Below are 23,582 nucleotides of genomic sequence, written 5' to 3'. Positions count from 1 at the left end.
CACCCTTACAGCTCCGATCATCACCACCACTGACCACAGCTGCTAACCCTTTAAATGCCCTTCACTTGTGACAGCAGCATTTAAATGACCTGATAGATGTTCGGGCGTCGCGACCGGCCCCTAAATGAGCTCTTGGGGTGCCATTCAGGTTACCATGGCAGCTGGGGGCTTTTTGAAAGGCCCAGAGCTGCCATTTCAGATTGCCTATGAAGTCATGTCTGTCGAGGAGCTTGATAGTGACAGCCCCCCCACAAGTAAAGTGACAGCCTGCCCCCCCCCCCCCCCCAACCTCCGCAAGTAAAGGGACAGCCCCCCACCTCGACCCCCGCAAGTAAAGTGACAGCCGGCGGCCCCCTTCACCTCCCGCAAGTAAACTGACAGCTGGCGCCCCCCCCTTCCCCCCTGAACCCCGCAAGTAAAGTGACAGCACACACCCACTTCCCTCCCCCCCAAGTGTTACTCACCCTCCCTCCGGATCACCTTCATCCTCCTGCTAGATCGCCGTCCGTAGGTGCTACTGCGCATGCGCAAAGTAACAGGCGCGCACCCACAACTCGAGCAGCGCTACCGCGCATGCGCCAAGATCAGAAGGCTCATCCACGGACCAGGGAACTTCGATCTGCGCATGTACCACTAGGGGAGAAGAAAGAAGAAGCGCGATGGTCAGTACCAGGACAACGGAATCGTCAACATGGGAGGGGGGGGGGGGGAAACCCCTGTAGGTAAGTACATAACTTCTGTGTGGCTCATATCCTATGCACAATGTATATTACAAAGTGCATTGATATGGTCATACAGAAGTGTACACATACACTTCAAACTATGGGACAACCCTTGTAAGGGGTTAATATAAATTATTTGTATGTTAAAGTTGGTGCAGATCTGCTGACTCCACTTCTACCGCCATGGCCGAGAACCAAAGACTGGTTGAAGAATGATATGGTGCTCATTGACATGAACGGGTCGTCCATGTAGTTCTGGGTCTCTCTGCAACAGTTCTCCTCTCTGATTTAATAGTGGGGTCCTGAGCAGGGGTCTCTGATCTAGACTTATTCCCTATAAGGAGAGGAGTATAGGGGTCATCTAAAACCGCCATCTATTACTTCAAGCTGCTCCTCTCTAAACCTCAATCTGCAGATGTCTCCCTCTGATTACTGACGTGCCGCCTCTAATGTCCCACCAGGTACAGATGGATCCGTCGGGGGGATTCTGTGCTACAAGCTGCTCCAATAAGAACATCTTCATCTCTGATTTACAAACCGGAGAATGTGTGGCTGTGATACACGGACATTCCGGTGGGTACAGCTTGTGTCATCAGCCTTCATATCGCTCATTACATACCTTTCGTATACAGAATACACGTGCTCTATACACTGAAGGGACACTTTATTACACCCCCATCTAGTAGCGCTTTGGACCTCCTTTGGCCTCCAAAACCGCAGCAATTTGTTGTGCCAATTATCCAAAGACATCAGAGAACTTCAAGTGTGTCAAGAAAACCTTCCCCACGCCTCCAGTAGCCTGACAGCAAGGGGTCATCGATTCATGCTGCTTGTGCCAAATTCTGACCTTCCATCAGCATAGGGCAACAGAAATCTAAGCAGGAGATGTTTTTTCCGCTGCTCAGTGATACACGTTTTTCGCTGTTTTGCCCCCTGGAGTCTCGCCTTTCTGTTTATCTTAAAGGGGTTGTCCCGAGGCAGCAAGTGGGTCTATACACTTCTGCATGGCCATAATAATGCACTTTGTAATGTACATTGTGCATTAATTATGAGCCATACAGAAGTTATAAAAAGTTTTATACTTACCTGCTCCGTTGCTGGCGTCCTCGTCTCCATGGTGCCGACTAATTTTCGCCCTCCGATGGCCAAATTAGCCGCGCTTGCGCAGTCCGGGTCTTCTTCTTTTCTGAATGGGGCTCCGTGTAGCTCCGCCCCGTCACGTGCCGATTCCAGCCAATCAGGAGGCTGGAATCGGCAATGGACCGCACAGAAGCCCTGCGGTCCATGAAGACAGAGGATCCCGGCGGCCATCTTCAGCAGGTGAGTATGAAGACGCCGGACCGCCGGGATTCAGGTAAGCGCTGTGCGGGTGGTTTTTTTAACCCCTGCATCGGGGTTGTCTCGCGCCGAACGGGGGGGGGGGGTTTAAAAAAAAAAAAAACCCGTTTCGGCGCGGGACAACCCCTTTAAACACAATGGCGCTGGAACTGGTCGTCTGCTGTTATAGCCCATCCATGGTGAGGAACAACTAGTTGTGTGCTCGGACACGTTATGCCTCATGTACACCGCATGCACTGATTCCGCGCGGGGAATCCGACTGTGACCACGACGACTGACCCTGCGTACCTGTGCCTGCAGGCTGCGTCGATGTCCACATGGACCTCTCCTCCGGTTCATCTGTACTGCGGATGTTCTGCACAGCTCTACGTCGGACATGCGCAGTACAGATTTTTTTTTTTAAACTCCTGCTTTTTCCTGCAGATCGGACTGATTCCGTTGACTTCAATGGAAGCCGTTTGTGTGGGAGTGGAAGGGAAAATAACACATGCTGCAATTTTTCGTCCGCAAGTGGAAACCGCAATTGGTTTCTGCTCGTGTGCATGAAGAATCTTTTTTGCATTCCATTCCATGAAGGGTTATTGATGCGGAATCTGAAAGCAGACGGCCACTCCAGATTTCATAGCAAAAATCCGCCCGTGGACATGATGTCTTAGTTGGAGCACCAGCGTTGTATGCGGCTGACTGTGCAGCGTCTCCTGGTCAGAATGATTCCTGACATCCTCCTCTGACCCCTTCTAGTGTCGAGTTGTTTCCATCCACAGGATCCCTTCACTAGATGTTTTCCTCAGTTACACTATTCTTTGGGTGGATTTTTGTGGACTTTCGGCAAGTGACAGAAGATAAATCTCTGTTGCTGTTTTTTTTTTTTTTTTTTTGCCTTAATCCGTATTCTGTCGGTTCCACGTTCTTTTTCAATACTGTCCTAACTTCCATACAGAGAAACACCAATTGTGAGAGGGCCAAGGGCTCTAGAGGGGCCGGGGCTCTAGTAAAGGGTTATTTGTCAACTGCCTGTATTCTGCTACTACCAGATCTCTCCGGCACAGAAGGATGAGTATTGCGGTTTTCAGCAGTATCCATCCCAAGGCATGTTGGATAGAAGACCCACTTATTTCATCAAGGCTCGCTGACCATCTACTCTGCGGTGCCCGGAAGATCTCCTGTTACTGATTAATCATGTTAAATTTCATTGAACCTTTAGGGGCCCCTTAATGGCGTCCACGCAGGAGCACAGGCGTCGTTTTCTGTTATCTGTCAGTAACGGTAAAACGTGAAGTACTTTGGTCTGTAGTTGGATGACTTGCTGCTACCATTGAGGTGTCCTCTAGAAGCCGCTTACAATTCTTTTATGTGTGATTGGCGCGTCATAACTATAATCCTCTTCTTCCAGATATCGTGACGGACATAAAGTTCACCTCAGACTGCAGGAGACTGATCACCGTGTCCGGGGACAGGTTTGTTACCTTCACTTGGATTTCCCACTGCATCTGGCAAATATCCTGCACCTTGTTTGAGGGGGTGTGGCTTAGTAGAGAAAGGGGTGTGGCTTAAATGTACCACCATGGTCCAAGATTGCCTCATCTTGTACGTGGTGTAAAATTAGAGTCTAAGGGCTGTCATTAAAACATTTAAGCTGATTACACCCCCCCCCCTCCCACCCACTGATGAGTATTTTAGTCGCCATCTGGAGCCTTAATTGGAATGACTCACCCCGGGCAGAATTTCAGCATCTTCTACTTCTAGATGGAACTAACATCTATATGTTCCTCTTTGCTTTAAAAAAGGATCCACCATATAAACCGGTAAGACATGAAACTGGCGGAAATTTGCAAAACCTTTTACACCAGCAATTTACCAATTTAAAAAAACGCTAATTTTGGTGCCCCACTTGCACAAAAAGTTTGCTACATTTTGACTACTGCACCAACTTGCAACACTTTATGGAAAAGAGTGTGGCATGTAAATTATGCCGAAAACGTGCAAGATCCTACCTGGCATACATATCTGTGTTGGTTCATGGAGGAGCTGAGATGCAATTAATATATCAAGAAGTGCGCTCCTCTTCATATATTGGGACATCGTGAAACGGCAGAAATCATATAAGACTAGTGTTTAAAATTCCGGACTTTTTATATTTCCCCTTTTATGTCTTATTGGCCAGTTTCACACAAGCACAATACAGGAGCTTTTGTGGCTTTTGCACGGAGGTGGTCAGTGGAGGCGGTCAGACCGGGGGTTGGTCAGGACTTGTGCCTGTATTACTGGCCTGTGTTGGGAAGCCTCAGTCTTGTGAAAAGGGCAGTCCAAACCCATCCGCAGGTATCCGTCGGAACCTTAGGGGAACCTGTCAGCAGTTCCCAGCATGTTGAACCATCCGTACCAACGTGGCAGTGAGATTTTTCCAAATCTGCTTATTGTAGAAGTCGGCAAGCCCACAGGTCATGTTTTCAGGATTTCCTCAGTATTGATGTAATTTATTGTCTGTGCCTCAGACATTGCCACATGTGTTCTTACTATAGGATATCCTGAAGACATGACTTGTTGGGGTGTCCTGAGGACTGGATTTGGGAAACACTGGGTTAAGTCATGACAGTGGCATACCTAAAAATCCCCATGCCGTATGCTAATAGGGATGCACTAGTCTGATAGGCGGGTCGAACTGTATATTCTGCTCAGTTCTTTAAAAAAAACAAAAAAAACACCCCTCGCAGTGCAAAGTGGATGACGTTTGCGGCATCTTCCACAGGACAGGTGAAATCTCCCAAGATAGTCAGGCAGTGCATGCGCAAATAGGGCAGATCTCCCCAGGATGAGTAAAATCTCATGCATGGGCTGAGCTGCGAAGTCCCACACATGCAAGATTGTACTTGTCCTGAGGAGATCTACACTGTCATTTGCGTATGCACAGCCCGGAAGTAATGGGGTAACTTCATCTGTCACAAGCACCATTCACTCTGTGCTAGGAGGGGGCAGGGTTGTTAAAAGAATTGAGCTGAGCAGGAGGAGGCGATCAGGCTCGCCCATTGGACTAGTGCATCCCTACATATGGCATGGGAACTTCTTAAACCCAATCTTCTAGGGTGCCATACTTGTGCGATGAGCAGATTTGGGATAAACTAAACTTCCGTCATGTTGGCACGGATGGTTTAACATGCTGGAAACTTCTGAGGGGGTCCCTATTGTCCTTTATTACTCCAGACAATCTTGAGTAGACTCCAAGATTAAAGTACATGGTAGGAAGGGAGGAGGGTGCAGCTTCTGCGTTGGCCGCTGCATGCTCTCCGAGAGGACAAAAATGCTTTGGAGGTGAAGACCCCTGAGCGGGGCTGTAGTCTCCTCGGCAGTCTCTTGGACCTTCGCACTGGCTCGGCTCATCATGTACTTTGCTTGTTGTATAGTTCGGGATGAATACTCCTGCCGGGATCTTCAGGTATCAGTGCTTCCATCACCGGGCCCCATGACCACATCCCCTCTTGCTCTTGCTTATTGCCCCAGTGCCTGTATTGTAGGGGTCATATATTACATTGTGACATGATTGGTTATTTTTTGCAGCTGTGTGTTCGTCTGGCAGCTGGACCCGCTCATGACCGCCTGCATGAGGCAGCAGTTGGCTGCGATGGCTGCAGAGGGGGTTACCAGCATGGTGGTGGATGGAGGATGTCCTGTTAATACCAGGTGAGGGCGGCCATCTCCCATGCAAAGCGGCATGTTGATATTTGTAGTATGGGGCACTTTTGTCCTTTTGACTCCTACATGAAGTGTCCTAAAAACTGCTGCCCTTACAGCTGTTCAGACTCTGTCTAGTGACCTTTGTTCTTCCCAGGAGAGACGACTCTGTCATGTCTGGTCTCCTGGACGAGAGCTCCCATGACGGCCTGTCCTTGGATAGAAGTGGAGATGAGTCCTCATGTCATACCCCAATAAATGAGCGCTTTGGAGCAGGTAATACTCGTGTTGTCGTCACTTATCACAGCTGGATATAGAGAACTTGATGGAAGCAACTTTCTTTTATAGCGAGTCACTTAACAGGCCACTTCGGTGATTTAAATTATATTTTTATGCATTTATTATGTTGCTATCCCCCAGTGTATAGAAGTGATCTAGTGTTACCTTGATTACATTGTGTTTTTGTCAGAGTTGCCCTCTAACAGGGGGGCTGGTGGTTTGCAGGATGGTGCAGCCTGTAGAAAATGATCGTGGTGTCCTGCTCTGTTGTAGCTGTTACATAACATACTGGATTTACCGGGGAAATCTTTACAATTCCATTTTTTTTTCCTAGATCCCGCCGTTCTGCAGACTAACGGGAGATTGCCACTGTGGGCACGGAAGCTGCTATACCAGGTACGTGTACAGTGTAATGCGGGTGATACTACGTAATTACTCCATCTCTTTGGCACGAGGTCCTTTGCTGAACGGGCCAGAGCGGGAGGAGAGTCTATTACCTGCAGATGGTTTTTCTCTGCTGTCCCTCCAATCTGCCAATTCCAGGTCCCATTTTTGGATGTCCAAGATGACTGCAGCAATTTTCTAACTATGTAATACACACTGTGCGCTACGTCTGATTGGCTAGTGCTGCTCATGCGAGCAGCTCTAGCCAATCAGAAAGCAGGTACAATGCATTACTAGTCTAAAGGCCCATTTAGAAGCAACAATTATCGCTCAAAATTCGTTGAAAGTGAGCAATAATCATATTGTGTACTTGACGTTAGTAATTCGTTCATTGTTGTCTTTCAGTCCGCTTAAAATCCATTGTTTGGCAGTTCGCGCTTTTTTTGGGTTAAATGAAATTCGTTCAGTTGTTCAACAATTTTTTTTTTAACCTCATTTTTTTACCTTTCCTGATGCACTTCTTTCAAGCAAACTATAGTTCAATTATCGTTTATCGTCCATTTTCCAACAATAATCGTTAAGTTTAAACGGTTGTCTTTAAAAGCAAAACCATCGCTCACTTTTGATCGCTTATGTGAATTTTGAGTGATCGTTGCGTGTAAAACGACCCTAACACAGTGCATTGATAGTCTTAAGGCTTGTTTACATGGGACGAATGTCGGGAAAATGATTCCCGACACTCGTCCCTGTGTGTACTTGCTAGCTCGCTCAGCAGGGGCCTGGGACGGTTGGAGATTTGACTCCTCGCTCTGCCCCATTCCTCTCCATTCACTTAGCACAGCGGCCGTTCAGTACTGAATGGCTGCTGTTTACACTGAACGCTCATCATTCAGGATTTTATGCAGCATAAACGATGGATGATGAACTGAGCAATGATCATTCAGTGTAAACAGCAGCCATTCAGTACTGAACAGCAACTGTGTTAAGTGAATGCAGAGGGGCAGGGGAGAGCGAGGGGTGAAATCTTGTGCCTCTGTGCTGAGCGATACTCACTCCTGTGCAGCAACACGAGAGCGAGTACACACAGGGAGAGAGGGTCAGGTATAGTGTGCCCAATATTCGTCCCATGTAAATGGGCCTTAACCCTACCAGTCCACTGTGTAGATTAGGTAGTCTGAGGACTGCATTCGCCATCTTGGACAACCAAAAACTTCACCTGGAACCAGCAGATCGGAGGGCAAAGAACTGCAGGTCATATACCCCCCCTTCCCCTCCAGTACTGGGGCAGAATTTTGGCCTGAAACTGGAGGGTTACTTAAAGGGCAGGCTGACATGAGCATATGGTAAACCGCACGCTGTCCACTGGTTTCCTGGTATGTTTTTCTTTCCGCGTTTTTGTTTCCTAGCAACATGCGTATAAAACGCCACACATAGGCAATATAATTGTGCATGTACAGCGTTTTCATACACATCTATAGAGAAAAATGAGCCTCTATCACAAGTAATATGCTGTAAAATAGAACATGCTGCTGTGGTGTCCCATGACGACCAAGACACGAGGCCTACACTAAGGAGCTGGCGGGAGTGGAGGTGTCACTTGTCATGGTGGCTCTACCAGTTTTCTCCACGGAAGGACGCTCGGAACCTCTGCCAAGGCACCGCTAGGCCTCTTCCAGGCAACGCCGGGTGGTGGTTGCTTGAATAAGTGTAGTGGACTAGATGAGTTATAACGCGTGACGCCACCGTTCCTTCAGACTGATGAATTGAACTTGAAAACTCAATCACTGGGAACGGGCAATGACTGGTGAACTTATAATAAATACAGCTTTTCAGTAGACGGTCAGAGAGGAGAACACGGGTTGAAACCGGGCCTACAGTCTGTTATCTGTAATGTTCTGCTTGTGGACACACACACTTTGGGACTCTGAATAAATCTGCAGAAGAAAACAGTCCGCTGACACTCGCTCAGTATTCTTGAGGTAGACGCTGCACGGCGGACTCCTGAGGAGTGAAAGGAGTAAAAAGGTGGTTCTTGGCATTGAGGGCATCAGGGTACCTTTCATTCTCTTTCATCACTTCAACACATGAGGGTTGAAGGTACCCCCATGTGGCCGGCACCCTCCCTCCTTTCTCAACCGTTGCAGAAAATGGAACTCCTAGACTCTCACAATCACTCATATTTATATCGTACAACACCATGTGACTAGACAAACTTGTTACATTTTCCAGACATATCCCAGCCACTTTCAGACATTAACCTCTTACGTGCTGCAGCTGTGCAATACACAACAGCAGACAAGACACATTGCACAGAGCATCCACATAAGACATGACCCATATGACAATTATGGAGGGGCCAGAAATGCGTGTTTCGGGCCACTACACTGCGTTATTTAGGCACATGTTATACGCAATGCATATATGTAAGTGTGACTGAATCAATGTACTTTCATAGACTCTACTAACAATGTTATGCACACGTAATACGCAATGCACCTACCCTTATGCTTACTGCACATTCTAGTACATCGAGGGCTTCAGGTAGTCTTCAGATATAGACCTATTACATCAAGGAGATTGCATGGGCCCACGTGATCCCTGCCAGGAGGCAAAGATGGCTGTCATACAAAGTTGCGCACTCAGGTTCACAACTCTGATCCTGACAATTAACCATCTTAGTGCTGCAATCAAGCCTCATTGTGACAGTGTACTGGGAAGGGGTGAGGACACCGTCTGGTATCAGTGAGCGCCCAGGCTGCCCAATCACCAGGATTCATGTCACCCTGGAAGACTGCCTGAGACTAGATATAGGTCTTGTAAAACTCCGTCAGATGATAGCAGTAGCGCGCGCTAACTTGTGCTGATTCCTAATTATATACAGGAGTACATGGCGCACTGTAGAAGGAGAAAGGTATGTATTAAATGCACGTTTGTGTCTTCAATAATTTTATATCATTTATATCCCCCCCCCCCCCCCCCCACAATGGCACATGGAAACGGTTTGGTCCCACAATGAGCAGGCTCCCATAATGCTTATTGGTTCCCTGTCTTCATAGGATAAAGATAAGAGCGACCCTCAATTCTTTCACTCCCCGTATCGGTACCGGCCGCAAGGAAGATGGGCTGAAAGTGACAGCGCCGCTGTGATCGTAAAATTCTCTCATGACATCAGCTGCTGCAGTACCCCAAATAAGCAGCATGGGAGCTTCTCAGGCGAGGACTGTGATCGGAGTGTGGAGGTGAGTGACAGGATGACCCCACCGGCCGCTAACCCAAAATGTTCCAATCTGGCTTTGACTGAATTTCTCTGCAGTCGGAGGACGGAAACTACTTTCCAGAGAGGATTGTCATCACTGAGGCATCTTCGGAGGACACAGACCTTCTCTCCCAGTTTTCAGAGTCTAGTGGTATATGCCTGCAGGAAGAAAGGTGATTCTAATTAGTGCAGCCGGGCCCGGAAGGCTCTTCTAGTATCACATTGTTCTCCACATTTCCAGTAGTCACAGCTGGGTCTCCCCTTACCATTCGCCTATGTACAGCCCTACCTAACCCCTTGCGCTAGTCACATGCTGAGGATAGTAAAGGGGTCATTCCAAGAGTTAAGCTTCTCCACTTTTCTGTGTATAGGGGAAAAAATGTCCCATCAGCGGGGGTCTGACAAATGGGGGTTCAGACAGATCACATGTTCAGGGGTCTCATATCCTCATGTATGAATGGACTGACAGCAAACCTGACCATCCACCACTGCTCCATTCATATGGGGGACACAAGACCCCTGTTTTCATGATCATTGGGGCATAAGCAGTCTAACTCCCACTGATCAGACACTTATTCCCTGTCCTGTGAATTGGGGAGGAGTTGAAAATGTTTTTTTTAATGTACAGAATGGATTACTCAGAGCATTTGCAAAATAGGTTTTATTAACTTGTTCTGTCCATTTTTCCTATACATCCCCTCTTCTGCTATGCAGCTTAGTCATTGCTAGGAGAATCTGCTTTCATAACTTCATAGCTGAAGAGGGCGCCGCAGCTGTGTCTGCAGTGTTCTCTAAGGCTGCCTGTCTACGGGCGTTGCAAAATCCAGTGGCGGATCTCCGCTGCGGGAGCCGCCACCCGGGTGCAGGACCCGGCAGACTAATCTCCGCAGTGAGCCTATCTGACAGATGGGCTCACTGTGGAGAATCGCTATGATTCTCCGCTCGTAAACTAGGGGGCTACGCTCTCCATAGCAACGCTATGGAGAGCGTTCACTGCGTTCCCCGTGGCCAGATTATCACAACGGGGAACGCAATGAAAATTCACCCGTGAACAGGTGACCTAATGCAGCTGCAGGCACAGTTGTTCCTATGATAACACTTTATTAAGGAATCCTGTGTGTGTCTACAAACACTATCCGTTCTTCTGTGCCCCACATCTGTCTCAAGCATGGTTTTAATAATTTTCTTCTTCCTCCGTTGCTCTTTCCCTTATGGCGCGCTGCATATGGAGAGGCTGTTCTGTGCTGCAGACAGCTTCTCCTATAACTGCTCCAGCTGGACCTGATGCATTGACGGGGTCTCGGAGCTTTAGATTGTGACCTACAGTGCTGTACACCCCATGCACTGAGACACAGATGGTACTTTGGATTCAAGTTGAAAAAGACTGAGTCGAAACGTTGTATGCTTTTACGTTTGGAGGAATAAAAGGAAGAATTATATACTGCACCCTGCATGCTGTCACCTTTATGCTGTTCTTCCATGTGATGAAGAAGGGTCTTTTTTGGGTCAGACCTCTCCAGGTGACTTGGCATCTATTTACCTGTCCAGCCATATTTTGGCACTAAGTTGTGCTGCTGGCATCCCTTCTTGTTCTACAGATAGTACATCGGGTCAAGTAGGGAAACGGGCACGCTGTGAAGAGAAGCAGTCTGCAGCATAGAATAGCTTCTCCATACTCTGCGTGCTGCTGGTGAAAATAAGTGGCAGCAAAGCAGAAATATTAAACTTGGCACTAGGGAATGTATGGTGGGGCACAGAAGGATTGTGTTAAACCTGTTTAGGACCAGGCACTGTAAATATACGGCTCCTGGGCTTAAAGCCTAGCCTATGTAAAACAGCAGCGCTTTAAGCCTCCTGCCCCTGCAATCAATCCTAGAAGCAGGATGGGCTGTTAGTAACAGCTGATAACCCAGAGGAGAAGGCAGGAGGGTTTTTAACCCTTTCTGCCTTTTTCCTTACCTGAGTGCACAGCGCTCAATGAGCACTGCGTACCTAAAGATAAAAGTGTAGCGAATTCTGCAGTGACAGGAAGGCAGCGCACTGGAGACCCTTTCTGGAGATCTGCAGTGAGACTTTCCCTACCGATCAGCAAGTTATCCCTATCCCTAAGTCTGTCAGGTGAAGCTAACCATACCATGATTTCTTCTGGCCACTCTTGCATCTTGGAGAATCTGAATATTTTACCTGCCCCATGTGCTGTATGAAAAGAAGCCCCAGATGGTCCAATGGCCGGCCGCTCGGCTCAGACTGGTCTTGTGCTTCTCTGTTCTCGGGCCTTCATCAGCCCCTACTCTAACTTAATGATTGCAGTAGGGAGCTGTCCATTTATTTTCGCCTGACAGACTTCCTTTAATCATTGAGATGACCCTCTAATATGTTCTTGGTTATATTTCAGTGATTTTCCTACTGAAGAACCAACTTTTCATGAGGGCAGCGACATGTGCACACTGTCATCTGGCAGTGACCCAGGTAACTGTACTAATAATGGTTTCACACCTCATCCCGGGTCACGTGAATGAGATAGAGCTCCAGTACCTGGCCTAGCAGCTACTTGAAGTATGGTGCTGCTCCTGGTCATCTGTGAAGGGGACGGTGCCCTCTGGAGCATTGCAGGTGCTGACCATCAGACCCCACCTCTCTGAGGATCAGCTGCTATTGAAGTCTCAGCAAAACCCTCTTAAGTTCAGAGGAAGAGCTGTGCAGTTAGCATTTAAAGGGGTATCCTCCTCCTACTCCTTGGTTTTATTAGATACAACAAAATGATGGTCATTAAAATAGCTTAGTTGCAAGGAGCATGCTACCTCACAACCCCACATATGTAATGTCCCCACCCCCACCCCTACTTGCCAAAATTTTGTCAGATCACTTCAACTCCTGGCTGAATTGACCTAGAAACAACTGTGGAGGGTCTGTGAACACATGCGGATTAGATGCTGCTCTTGATCATGTTTCTATAAGTCTACTTGGAGTAATCCGTTATTGGTCTCCTATTATATATATTCATTGTGGTCCCTTCAGTGTCCCCCCTCTGCCCATCCCCAGGACCCCTCATTTTCTGTCAGTGTCTGGATTTCTCTATTACTCGGTTGATGGAGATTTCTCTTTGCAGATGAAGACTTGTTGATCTTGAATGATGATGCAGAGAATGGGACCTCCGAGACGCCAGAAGAGAAGTTTCTGCTGAAGCACTTTGACGCGGTGGCTGAAGGTGACTCAGGATGAAGTTCAGGATGGGAAGCGTTGGGGTTGTAGCTCAGTGGTGGTGTTGGCATGTTTGGAGCTGAAGATTTGCAGTCTATTCATTTGAAGAGAATCTTTTCTGCCCATGTTCCCTCACCCACGGTCTCCAGCCTGTGGCTTTCTGGTTATTACAGAAAACTACAACTCCCAGCATGCACTGATGGCCCCACGGGGTTACTAGGCATTAAATCAGTCCAGTCCCCGACACCCTCATTAGCTCATAAGACGCTCCTTAGTTCTTTACTGACTTTTCCAGCTCGCTTGAGATAGACGCCATGCCTTACACATACAGCAAATGTGCCTAACTTCCAGAATTGCATGCATGTGACGTCAGCAGGGTCGGTGGCCATAGAACGTCACTGTGCATGCACCAATTTCGGAAGTGCAGTGCGTGTGACGAGGTGCCCTTAGCTGGTTGAACCTCAGGCAGGGACTTCTGTAGACTTACCATGGGGAAGACCGCAGGGCTAGGCAACACCTTGCTCCGACCAATGACCTCCACAGGAAAGCATTTGGCCCTTTCCAGTAGTCCAGCAGCAGGTCGGTATATCTTCAGATGGACCGCATGTTTGCTGAAGTAACTCAGCCTTTTATTCACTGAGGAAACGCAGCGACGCTTTCTTGCAGTAAGCCAATCGGATCACCTGATGCTGGACTTGTGTAACAGATGGTGCGACGCTCTCAATCGCTGGCAGAGAAGTTCTTGCTTGGTTATATTGCTTAGTCTTTTGGCATTCGGTGACACCACCCCGGTGAGCAACGCTGGTCTCTAGACGTTTCAGCGGTCCGTAGGATTAGAGCTCCCTTCTGCCCAGACCAATAACTGCTGCATCTACAGCTACTCCCACTACAAACTCCCCAGCTCCCACTCCGCACCATCATACCAGTCCTCCAGCACCGCAGGCACACAGATTTATAGACCCAGTTAAGACCTATTTACACGCAACTATTATCACGCAAACGAGCAAAAGGGATCGATAATCTTTACGTTTAAACACAAAGCCATTGCGCACTATTCGTTCACTTGTCGTTTATCGCTGAGTTTGTCATTCACCATCATTAGGTTTAAATGGCATTTGCTCAGTTCAAACACCTTGAGGGGAGGGGTGATTATTTGCCCAGCTAAACACAACGACTCATGAGGCAGAAAACAACGGCTTTTTCTTTGCCTGAATTAAAAACTTTTTGTCGAGAGATTCTGCGCACCTGAGCAAACAACATATAGTGTTTACACAGCTAATGAGGGGAATGGTGGGGATTTCAAACAATTAGCTTCACGTGTAAATGCTGAGCATTTGAGGCCAAAAAACATTGAGCCATCCATTCAAACGACAATCGTTGCATGTAAATGGGCCTTTACACGCAAACAAGTAAACCTTTTCTTATTAGTTAATAAAGCCAAGGGAGGTTCAATATAAAATCGAGACAAAACTCGTCACATTCTTGCGGTAATTCCACCATTGGACAAAACAAAAACATCCACTAAACAGCAGGAGCCCCAAAACCCTGTTACACTTGTGCAGCATCTCCACTCCAGGGAGCTGGAAACTTCTGTCAAGCCAAGGGATGTTTTGAATCCATGTAGGTGAGAAGGATGTGGACCGGTCTGGCAACTGAAACTCCCATCGGATCAGCTACAGTTAACCTGCATACAGCGCAAAAACAGCGCCCCCTCTCAGGGCCATGGAGCGGCTGTGCAGGGAAGAAATGGTATAGTTACACTTGTCGTTGTCCCCCTTCAGTTGGTTCGGTTTATGATGGGAATTTTGGAGCTTTCTTTAAGGTACGGTTTGCACGTTCCCTCCTCTCCAGGGAATAATCGTTATTTGACGGCCATTAACCTCTAAATTTCAGATTAGTTTTTGGCAAATAATCAGAATTGTCCCCATCTTGATTTAGTGGCGAGCAAATTGTGAATCACTCTGCAAAATAGGCAAACATTTGCCTTCTAACCTCTTAATGAGAAATAAAAGGGTTATCCAGTTGTAAACTATTTATGCCCTATCCTTAGGACAGGTCATCCATAGTGGATCACTGGGGGTCAGTCACCTAGGATCCCTGCCAAACAGCTGTTCACTGAGCTGATTTTGGCAGGAAGCAGGCAGCTCCGTTCTAACTGCAGTGGGCAGGCTTGGTATTGCAGGCAAAGTTCCCACTGAAATGAATGTAAACTTGGCCTTCAATACAAAGCCTGGCCACTGCAGTAAGAATGGAGCTTCCTGTAGAAACCAGCTTGGTGCATTAGTGTGCTGGCCTTAGCTGTTCTGCATGACTCACCCTACTGATTGATGATCTGTCCTAAGGATGGGGCATAAATGGTTTATAACCAGAAAATCCCATTCAGTGATGGGATTCGGCTTATAGTAGCTCTAAGGGATTCATTCCAGTCCACAAGACAAGATATTGGACAAACGACAAACTTATCCACCGGCACAAACTAACCCAACTTATAGCAAGAGCGTCCTTACAGCATATGTTTGGGTGGGATGCGCCCACATACAATGTATACTGACTTACCATATGGGGGCGCCTGGACATCATATGGATAGGTGAGGTATATAGTGAGGTATACAGTAGTTTACACTGGAGGTTTGACCCTTGTGTAAACGGCAAGGAGCTGCTGAGCTGATAAGTACAATGTCTTATATCTTGTGTTTGCAGAGAGGTTTGACAACACATTAAGTGACCTGAAGCCAGACGAAGATGATGAAGTTGTGAACCCACGCCAGAGCTTATCCACCAAGTTCTTTTCTCGGAGCCAAAGAATAGACCGGTAACGATTGAGCACTGTGGAGATGTAACAGCCGTTGCTCCGGGCCACCACACTTACCGGATGCTGTATCTTACTTTATACTACAGGGCAGGACATGACTTCATAATTGGCGGACCCCAGAGGGTGAGAGGCATCGATACCGAACCTGAACGATCTGAAGGGCAACTTCCTGATGTAAGAGGATCAGAACATGAGTGACAGTCTATACTGACAGCTACAATCCGTCTCCAGTGCCGGACTGTGTGTCTATAGGGTCTCATTTCTTCACCTATTTCTTGACAATACGTATATGTTCAGGGATTGTCCCATCAAGGCATCCTAAAGGAAGGCGCTCCTCTGGGGATCTGCATGGGCCAGAGCAGAGTCCCTGCACAGTGCTATGAACTCCATGTAATACCTGCGGATAGAGAAGCTGGACTGTTGGATCGGTTGACTTGTGGGGCGGCTTCAGTCTAATCAGTCCCTCACATGGCCATATTAGGCCTGTCTTTAACGGTCCATGTTTCAGATTTTTACACTTGCCCCTCATCGTATCGTGGGAACTGAGTGCTACGTCTGGAATACGGACAGTTAGGTCTAATATGTCAGGTGAGGCCTGAGGTGGGGTCATCTATTTGGGACTTCCTGGACCCTGACTGATTCTGCATGAAGGGTCAGCAGCACTAGATGAGCGCTGTGGCTCCTCCAGCTCTTCCCCACCAGCCACCTCCGAACAGGGAGTTATAGCCATCCAAATCACTGGACCTGCTGTATCTCCCTGTTTAGCCAGTGTAGGGGGGCACAATAAGAGAATTTGGGACCACTTTTTGGCTGATTCAGCAGGGTCCTGAAGGTTAAACCTCCACTGATTTTAGTATCTGACAACTTCTCCAAGCTAGTCTAAGATGGGAATGCCTTTTAGGCCAGGGCTTGAATTCAGACTGTGACAGCACATTGTGCTGTAGTGACTTGTCCCTCAGTAGTTGTCATGGCGGTCTGCAATTGGTACAGTTAACTTTTTAATAGAATTCCTAATTTTTTTTTTCCACATACATGCTGTAGAGGACTTCTCACAATGAGGAAAATTTCCTATGCCCCCTTCCCCTATCTTAACCCCTTACTGCCCATCAATGTAATAGTACCTTGCTGCTGGAAGTAGTTTCTGTGAAATGCTGTAAAAGTGGAACACTGCTAATAAACCCCTTAATAAACAGGAATCGTTTTCAGTAATCCTAAGCATTTATTCTTGTAGAAGATGCAGTCAGAGGAGGCGCTGGACACAACGGAGAGGAGGAATTCTGACTGCAGCGCGGGTAAGTGCTTCTATAGGTTTACTCTCCTCCGGGTGCTTTATGTTCTGACCTCTGCCGGACCGCCGTGTATCCGGATGTCCTTTCTGCATCCAATTAAAGGATTTTTCACCCTGAAGTTGTATTGGATATTGCAATGCACCGCCGCGCTCCAGAATAGACAGAACCGTCTACAGAAGACTAAAGGCAACGCTCGACCTGTTGTGCCTGGTAAATGCAGAAAGAGTGCGGACTCCTTCACACTGCCGATCACCGTTTTTGCCGCAAGAAAATAGCAGCAAAAATCACAATTGTATTCAAGCATTTTTTGAGTCGGCGATGCTTTTTATTGAGAAAAACGTGGGTGATAAAAAAAAAAAAAGCAAAATACAGAAAGATTGGGCATGCCGCGATTTATTTATTGATTTATTAAATCGCAACATCGCATGAGTAAAAACATCGCAAATGTGGAGGAAAGCAAGGAAAATCATTGGTTTCATAATTCTGCGTTTTCACTCTAATCACACGATTTTATTGCCCATGTGAAGGCAGCCTAATTATAATTGGAAAAAAAGACGCTTAACCCTTTAGTGACACAAACCTAAGGACACAACGATTTTGGGGGGATTTTCATCTATTAAAAAAGTCATTGTTCCATCGACATGGCCAGATGAGCTCGTTTTTGCGTGGCAAGCTGTAGTTTATTGGTATTGTTTTTGGGTACATATAAGGTATTGTATAACTCTTATTCTTTTTGGAGGGCAGGGAGAAAAGACATTTTGCCCTTTTTGTTCCCCTTTAAGGCCTGATATCGCGCTTATCAACATGCGTGGGACGTTTCTGTGTTAAAACCGCCTTATATCACTTCGGGGAATTAGCTTCCCCCTCAGTCGTGACTCTTAGTTGCGGAGTGTTTCCCATTGTTTTCAATGCTTTGCCGGCTATGCGAGGGCACGCCCAATGATAGGACATGCTGCAGTCAGTCACAGCCACCTCCCTTTGCGGATGATGCAGGCTCAACTTCTGAGCCAACACCATCCAAAGGATATTAATTTACATTCATTTGCATAAACTCCTTCCCAATCAGGATGTACATTTTAATCCTGGGGCAGGAAGGGTTAATTCCCTATACAACATCCAACCGACCGATAACCCATCTCCAAAGGTGTGTGGTGTAGGTCCAATGGTAGCTGTACATGATGGGTAATTCTTGTGAATGTGTCGCGCATGCTGGATGCCGCTGGCCGGGTACTTCGCCGACTGCATTCACGCTCCCCTATTATATAAAGGTCACAAAGGTTTGAGATCCACCCGTTCCTCCCTCCTTCCATGGATACGCGTTAAAGAGAACCTGTCGTGGCTTCTGACCCACAAGACGGGCCGCATTCTCCTGCTCTCCTTATTGTTTGCCTGTAATGTGACTCCCGTTACTTTTGCAGCCGGATACTATTTGTTTGGCAAGTGAACGTTCTCCACTGCTCAGTGTTAATGACTGGCTTAACGATGCTGGACAGTGGAGACTGCCCATTCCATTGACTGGTATTATCCACTGTGACCGAATGGGCGGAGGGATAGAAAAAGCAGAGCAATCGGCAGGGATCTGGCTGCCTGGCACTGTGATGGGTATAAGATGGCGGGGCACCTTTACATAACATATTAATGCACTTTTTTTTTTTTTTTGTACAATTTTATTTCTTTTACATTTTTACCCAGAAATCTCAAAATCGGCTTCCAGTCTACAAAAACCTCAACTGAATGATAAGTCGTCGCGCTCCTCGTACCCAGGTGGTTGGCCAAATAAGAACAAATCTAACAAATTGAAATCTTACATGGAAGCGACTGCTAGTTTCAAGGCAAAAATGTACCGCAGCGCATCGATGGGGGATATCAACGCTGCCGAGGAGCACAGGAGGTCTCTTCATATGGCCCGAGGGCGGTCCAGCGCGAGCCTGTGCTTCCTGGAGCAGAATAAGGCTGTTCCTGCAGAGAACTACTCCGATAAACCTCTCCAGCCTTCTGCGTCTTGTGAGCATAACTCCTCCGACCCGCTATCTGATAAACTCCTAATGCCACCGCCATCCACCTATGGAATTGTTCCTCGCCTCAAGAAAAAGGCGAAGTCCATCAGTAACCTCTCAAAGACTTCTAGAAAAGAGGAGGTAATTGGTGCGAAGCTCAAAGGTGGAGATTTCCCTAAAAGAAAAAGCTCTTCATCCACCAGCAGGCCACCGGACGTCCAGGACTTGCCCAGAAGAGCATCTGTGGTGGCCTGTCCAGACGTCGCAGGTGCCGATATCCATGCAGGCAGCGGCATCATGGAAGATGTGCTCACCTCAAGCTGCAATCCATCATCATCACAAGTGACTTCATGCAGCGGCGCTGGAGAACCAAGTAAACGTTAATTGTTTAAAGCATGTCAGGTGTTGCTACAGTTAACCCCTGTCATCCTGCTTCTCTCCTGTATGTCCTGGCAGCTGGGATATGGGGAGCTATTTGGGGTTCTCACACTGAGCCGTTGCTTTTGTGACCTGAAATAAGTATCGTGGGTTTTTTTTTATTAGGAAAATATATTTAGTGACTGCCCAATGTTTTTCTTCCATGTCACGGGCAAATGAACTGGAACTACAGTGTGAGGGTTCCCTCAAACATCACCCCAGATCTCTGCTTACTGAACCCCTATAAGGGCTCCCACACACTTGGGTTTGCGTTTTTTGTTAAGGCGATTGTCAATGGGACTTTCTAATGTTAAAAACGCAACGCAATTGCGTTTTTGGTGCATTGCGTTGCGTTTTTAACATTAGAAAGTCCCATTGACAATCGTGTTAACAAAAAACGCAAACGCAAGTTTTGAGTAACCTTAGTCAAGGAATAATGCAAACTGTTATTCCTCACGCAGGGCTGGAGGGGGCGGAGCAGGACTTATTTTGTATATGCCTTGAACCAGTGTCATGCTCGACCCCCTCAGACACTGTGCTAGGGTTGGCTTAACCGCAGTGTACCAGTTTTGACTGGAGTGGTTCTTGTGTGCAGTTCATGTTAGTTGCAAACAAAATTGAACAGGGTTCAACATGAAGGGAACTTAAGCTTAAGTGTGTGTTCACACGTGGTGGATTTTGTTGCACCTCTCCAGCAGATTTCATGCGTTCAGCGCCTGCAGTGGTCATGTGCTGTTCATCATTCATGTGACTACTGTAGCCAATCGCTGCCCTCGGACCTGAAACGGTCAACCTGTGGTCTCAGACTAGATCCCATCTAGAGTTCTCTTGGTCTTGTTTCAAAGTTGAGATTTGTGGCTTTCAAATAAGACCAGGATCCTGACTCTTACTGTGATCTGGCTGGAGGCAGAACCTGTAGAAATAGTCAGAAGTGACAACTGCAGCTTTATGCTTCTCCCACTTCAACCTCCTATTTCCACATCGTCAAGTCATGACAGCACGACTGTAGGTTGCCCTCTAACCTTTGTAGGGGCAGGAACACTGAGTTTATAAGTCCCTCCTCCCCCACCCACGTCCAGTGTCCTCCCTGCCCCAAAAGTGGACACAGACAGTATCTTTTGTGTGGGTTCTGTGGACTGGGCTTGATCAGGGGGCTGCGTCCTTCCTTCCCGAACTTCAGGACAAAAACCCTGTGCGGTCCCTTGGCTCTTCTCCCTCTCACGGTGGAAGTTACGAGTGATTGAGGCAATGGTAGATGCGCCAACTCTGTTGCATGATCTTTCAGTGCTGTGTTTGTGGTGGTGGTCATTGCTGTGTACAAATATTTGCCGTGGGCGTGCCACATGGTGTTAGGAGTCACTCTATATGGAAGGGGCACAGCTATAGTGTGCCTCTTTGGAAGCAGTGTTTACCCCCGCTAGAGTGCCACTTTTAAATCCCTACTCTGGGAACTAGGCGGTTGACTCCGTTTAGCCTGCAGTTGGAGAACCGCAATATTTGGCTTGCCTCAGTAGCACCACGGACGGCCTTGAAGGCCATGTAGAAGCCTAGCAAACGGTGAGCGGCCCTCCTGGACGACCTCTATTAAGCATTGTTAAAGAGCCCCCTCCAGTCTAGACCCACGGGCATTAGTGCCATTTCTGTCATTATAGAAACACCTCCCGAAAGCATCTGTTTTATCTGTGTTTTCTGGGACTTATCTGTTGAACTGTCCTCAGGATAGGTCATCAATAGCTGATAGGCAGGGTCCACCACTCAGGATTCCTGCTGATCAGCTGTTCACCTAGCCTTCTGTCCATACGTGATGTCCATAGTGTAGTGGTCTGGGTTGGTATTGCAGGCCCAGCTCTCATTAAATTTAATGCAATACCACCTCTGGCCACTGCAATGTTGACAGTGCTGTCTGCTTCTGGCTCGGTTGTGCTCACAACTCCACGGTGAACAGATTGGTGGGGACTTCCACTGACCAACTATTGATTACCTCTCAGGATAGGTCAAGTCCCAGAAAACCCCTATAGATTGGAATTCCTATAAGGGTCTGAGTATTACATGCTGCTTTCTGGGAGAATTTGTCTTCTAATGTGTAATCTGCCTCTGTCAGATGCGGATGTACTGCTGAGCCGCTGTGAACACATTATAGAAGAGCTACATGACGCCTTCCAAAAGACACTACAAACATACAAAGAGGTAAGTGATCAGAAGGACACAACGTGGTGTTAAAGAGGTTGTCCAGTTGCAAACTATTGACTGGCTTTTCCTGCAGGAAAGGTCATCAGTGGTGGACCAGCAGTGGTCTGCTGCCCGTAATCCCTGTCTGCCTCCTTGTGTATGGAGCTTATTTCTGCAGGGAGAAAATGGCTCCGCTCTTACTACAGTGGCCAGTCTTGGCATGACAGGCAAAGTTCTAGTTGAAGTGAATGGGTGTAATGCCAAATCTGGCCACTGCACTGAGAAAGGAGCTGTCTGCTTCTTGCCGAAATGAGCTCAGTGCATAAAGACACTGGCCCAGGTGGCGGATACCTGCTGACCTACTAGTGATGGTCTAGTCTAAGGATGGGGCATTAATAGTTTACACATGAACAATCCTTTTTTAAATACGGGTTTATAAAAGACAAAGGTATCACCACCATAATACTTTTATCAGCCAACCAGAAAAATTCTGTTTGGAGCTCAGAGGCCCCTTCATCAGGCAGATAACACATGAAGCCCTGAGAGAAAAAGCACAACCTATAAGTTACTTCCAGACATTGTAGATGGGGTGATGCGTTACTGAGATAAGCCGGGGCAATAAGCTAGGATTGTGTATGGACACAGCGAGACGCCCGGTATTAACAGTTGGCTGGTAAAGGACCTCCTGTATAATGCTTCTGTCTTCACACAAGAGGATTTCACATCTCACGGGTTTTTCTGTCTCGCATGGCACTACTATTTGCTGTACATGAAGGATGCTGTAATGCTGAGGCTCTTATACAGTCTATATAGTGTCTGAATATACACAGAATATCTGTAGCCTTTACATGTCCATACTGTGAGATGTTATGATCTATACTGCACTTTTAATACAAATTAGAGCGTGAGCTCTTCTGGTGAGGATAGATGATGATAGTCTTGTGCACTGAGCTCCACCTCTATGAGAAGCCCTGATCTGGAGTGGATACGTCTGTAATCTACATCCCCCCTCTATCCTATGTAGATCAGCTGCCCCCTCTGATAGACCCCCCCTAGAAGCCCGCTGCTCACCGCAGTGTGGGGGGTCGTCTCGCAGGTTTCGTTGTCTCATAGGTTTCCTACTTTTTGCCTCTGATCACATTTTTTCCTGACTTTTTGGTCACTTACAGATGGAAAGCTGCGCCACTCCTGAACAGAAGTCTTGTCTCCGGTCGTTATTTGATGATGCGTTTGATAAAATTAGCAGTGAAATAGACTTGGTAAGAGTCGGACGGGGAAACTCCCGGAGCGCAACAACGCCAACCCTGCGATTGCTGGAGCATTACTCGGAGATGATGCTGCAGCTCCTAAGGGAGAAAAGGGACGATAAATGACTCTGCGGCGCGGACGAGGGGAGCACTTTCTTGTTTGTTTTTTTTTCACTTTAAATAAATTGTTACTGAAAACTTCTGACCGTTGTTTTCTGTTCCTCGTGTATTCCAACATACCGCAGGCTGGAGGACTCGGCCGGACTAATGAATTGTGCAAAATCTTACCTGATGGTTTCTCTGCTTCTATGAAGGCATTTGCTGCATTTCAACTGCTCAAAGTTCCAGTTGCTTGTGGAGCCCAGAAGAGAAGCATGGTGTACTCGGCTCTAATACTTACCATACTGTCCTCCAGCAGCACCACAAAGGGGGTAATCCGTATTCTTCCCTGCTAGGGCGGAAGCTAATAACCTAATGTTGCTCAGAGCTCATAAGACCCCATGGGGGACACCCTAATATTCAAACAAGAGATTGGAGTTTAGACCCAGAGGATGTTTTTTCTCTATTACTCGCATGGCAACCAAGCATGATGCAAGAGTCCCCTGATTCTGTTCTCTGCGGAAGATGGATCACCCTACGGGGCCCTCCTACACGGGCCGATAAATCGTTCAGATTCTTCTAGCAGGAGGAGTAATTAGATTAAAATAATAAGATCAAAATTCCGCAATGTAAGCTGGACTGAAGCGTCGTTGTATAGGAGGGGGAGGGGGGTTGACTCATTAAAGCAAACGTGGTCACCAAA

At 47.3% G+C, this 23,582-nt stretch overlaps 1 protein-coding gene across 2 annotated transcripts in view; it reads left to right on the top strand.

Moving 5' to 3' along the window:
- The window catches only part of WDR62 (WD repeat domain 62), a 45,768-nt gene extending 22,786 nt beyond the window's left edge, over positions 1–22,982 (top strand). Inside the window, exons 17-31 of one of the 2 annotated variants that reach the window (XM_066581547.1) lie at positions 1,184–1,295; positions 3,454–3,517; positions 5,616–5,738; positions 5,887–6,005; positions 6,343–6,404; positions 9,449–9,631; positions 9,706–9,821; positions 12,044–12,117; positions 12,758–12,856; positions 15,550–15,661; positions 15,748–15,835; positions 16,893–16,953; positions 18,643–19,320; positions 21,466–21,551; positions 22,703–22,982. In XM_066581547.1, coding sequence (XP_066437644.1) covers positions 1,184–1,295; positions 3,454–3,517; positions 5,616–5,738; positions 5,887–6,005; positions 6,343–6,404; positions 9,449–9,631; positions 9,706–9,821; positions 12,044–12,117; positions 12,758–12,856; positions 15,550–15,661; positions 15,748–15,835; positions 16,893–16,953; positions 18,643–19,320; positions 21,466–21,551; positions 22,703–22,906 — 2,181 coding nt within the window. In that variant the 3' untranslated portion in view covers positions 22,907–22,982. The remainder of the gene's footprint in view (positions 1–1,183; positions 1,296–3,453; positions 3,518–5,615; positions 5,739–5,886; positions 6,006–6,342; positions 6,405–9,448; positions 9,632–9,705; positions 9,822–12,043; positions 12,118–12,757; positions 12,857–15,549; positions 15,662–15,747; positions 15,836–16,892; positions 16,954–18,642; positions 19,321–21,465; positions 21,552–22,702) is intronic. The other variant, XM_066581548.1, reaches the window with a different exon arrangement.
- The last annotated feature ends 600 nt before the right edge of the window (positions 22,983–23,582 follow it).

The sequence above is a fragment of the Eleutherodactylus coqui genome, chromosome 10 (assembly GCF_035609145.1).
Source record: "Eleutherodactylus coqui strain aEleCoq1 chromosome 10, aEleCoq1.hap1, whole genome shotgun sequence".
Classification (NCBI taxonomy): Eukaryota; Metazoa; Chordata; class Amphibia; order Anura; family Eleutherodactylidae; genus Eleutherodactylus; species Eleutherodactylus coqui.
The sequence above is the reverse complement of the archived record's forward strand: the minus strand, read 5'-3'. Positions and strand labels throughout refer to the sequence as shown.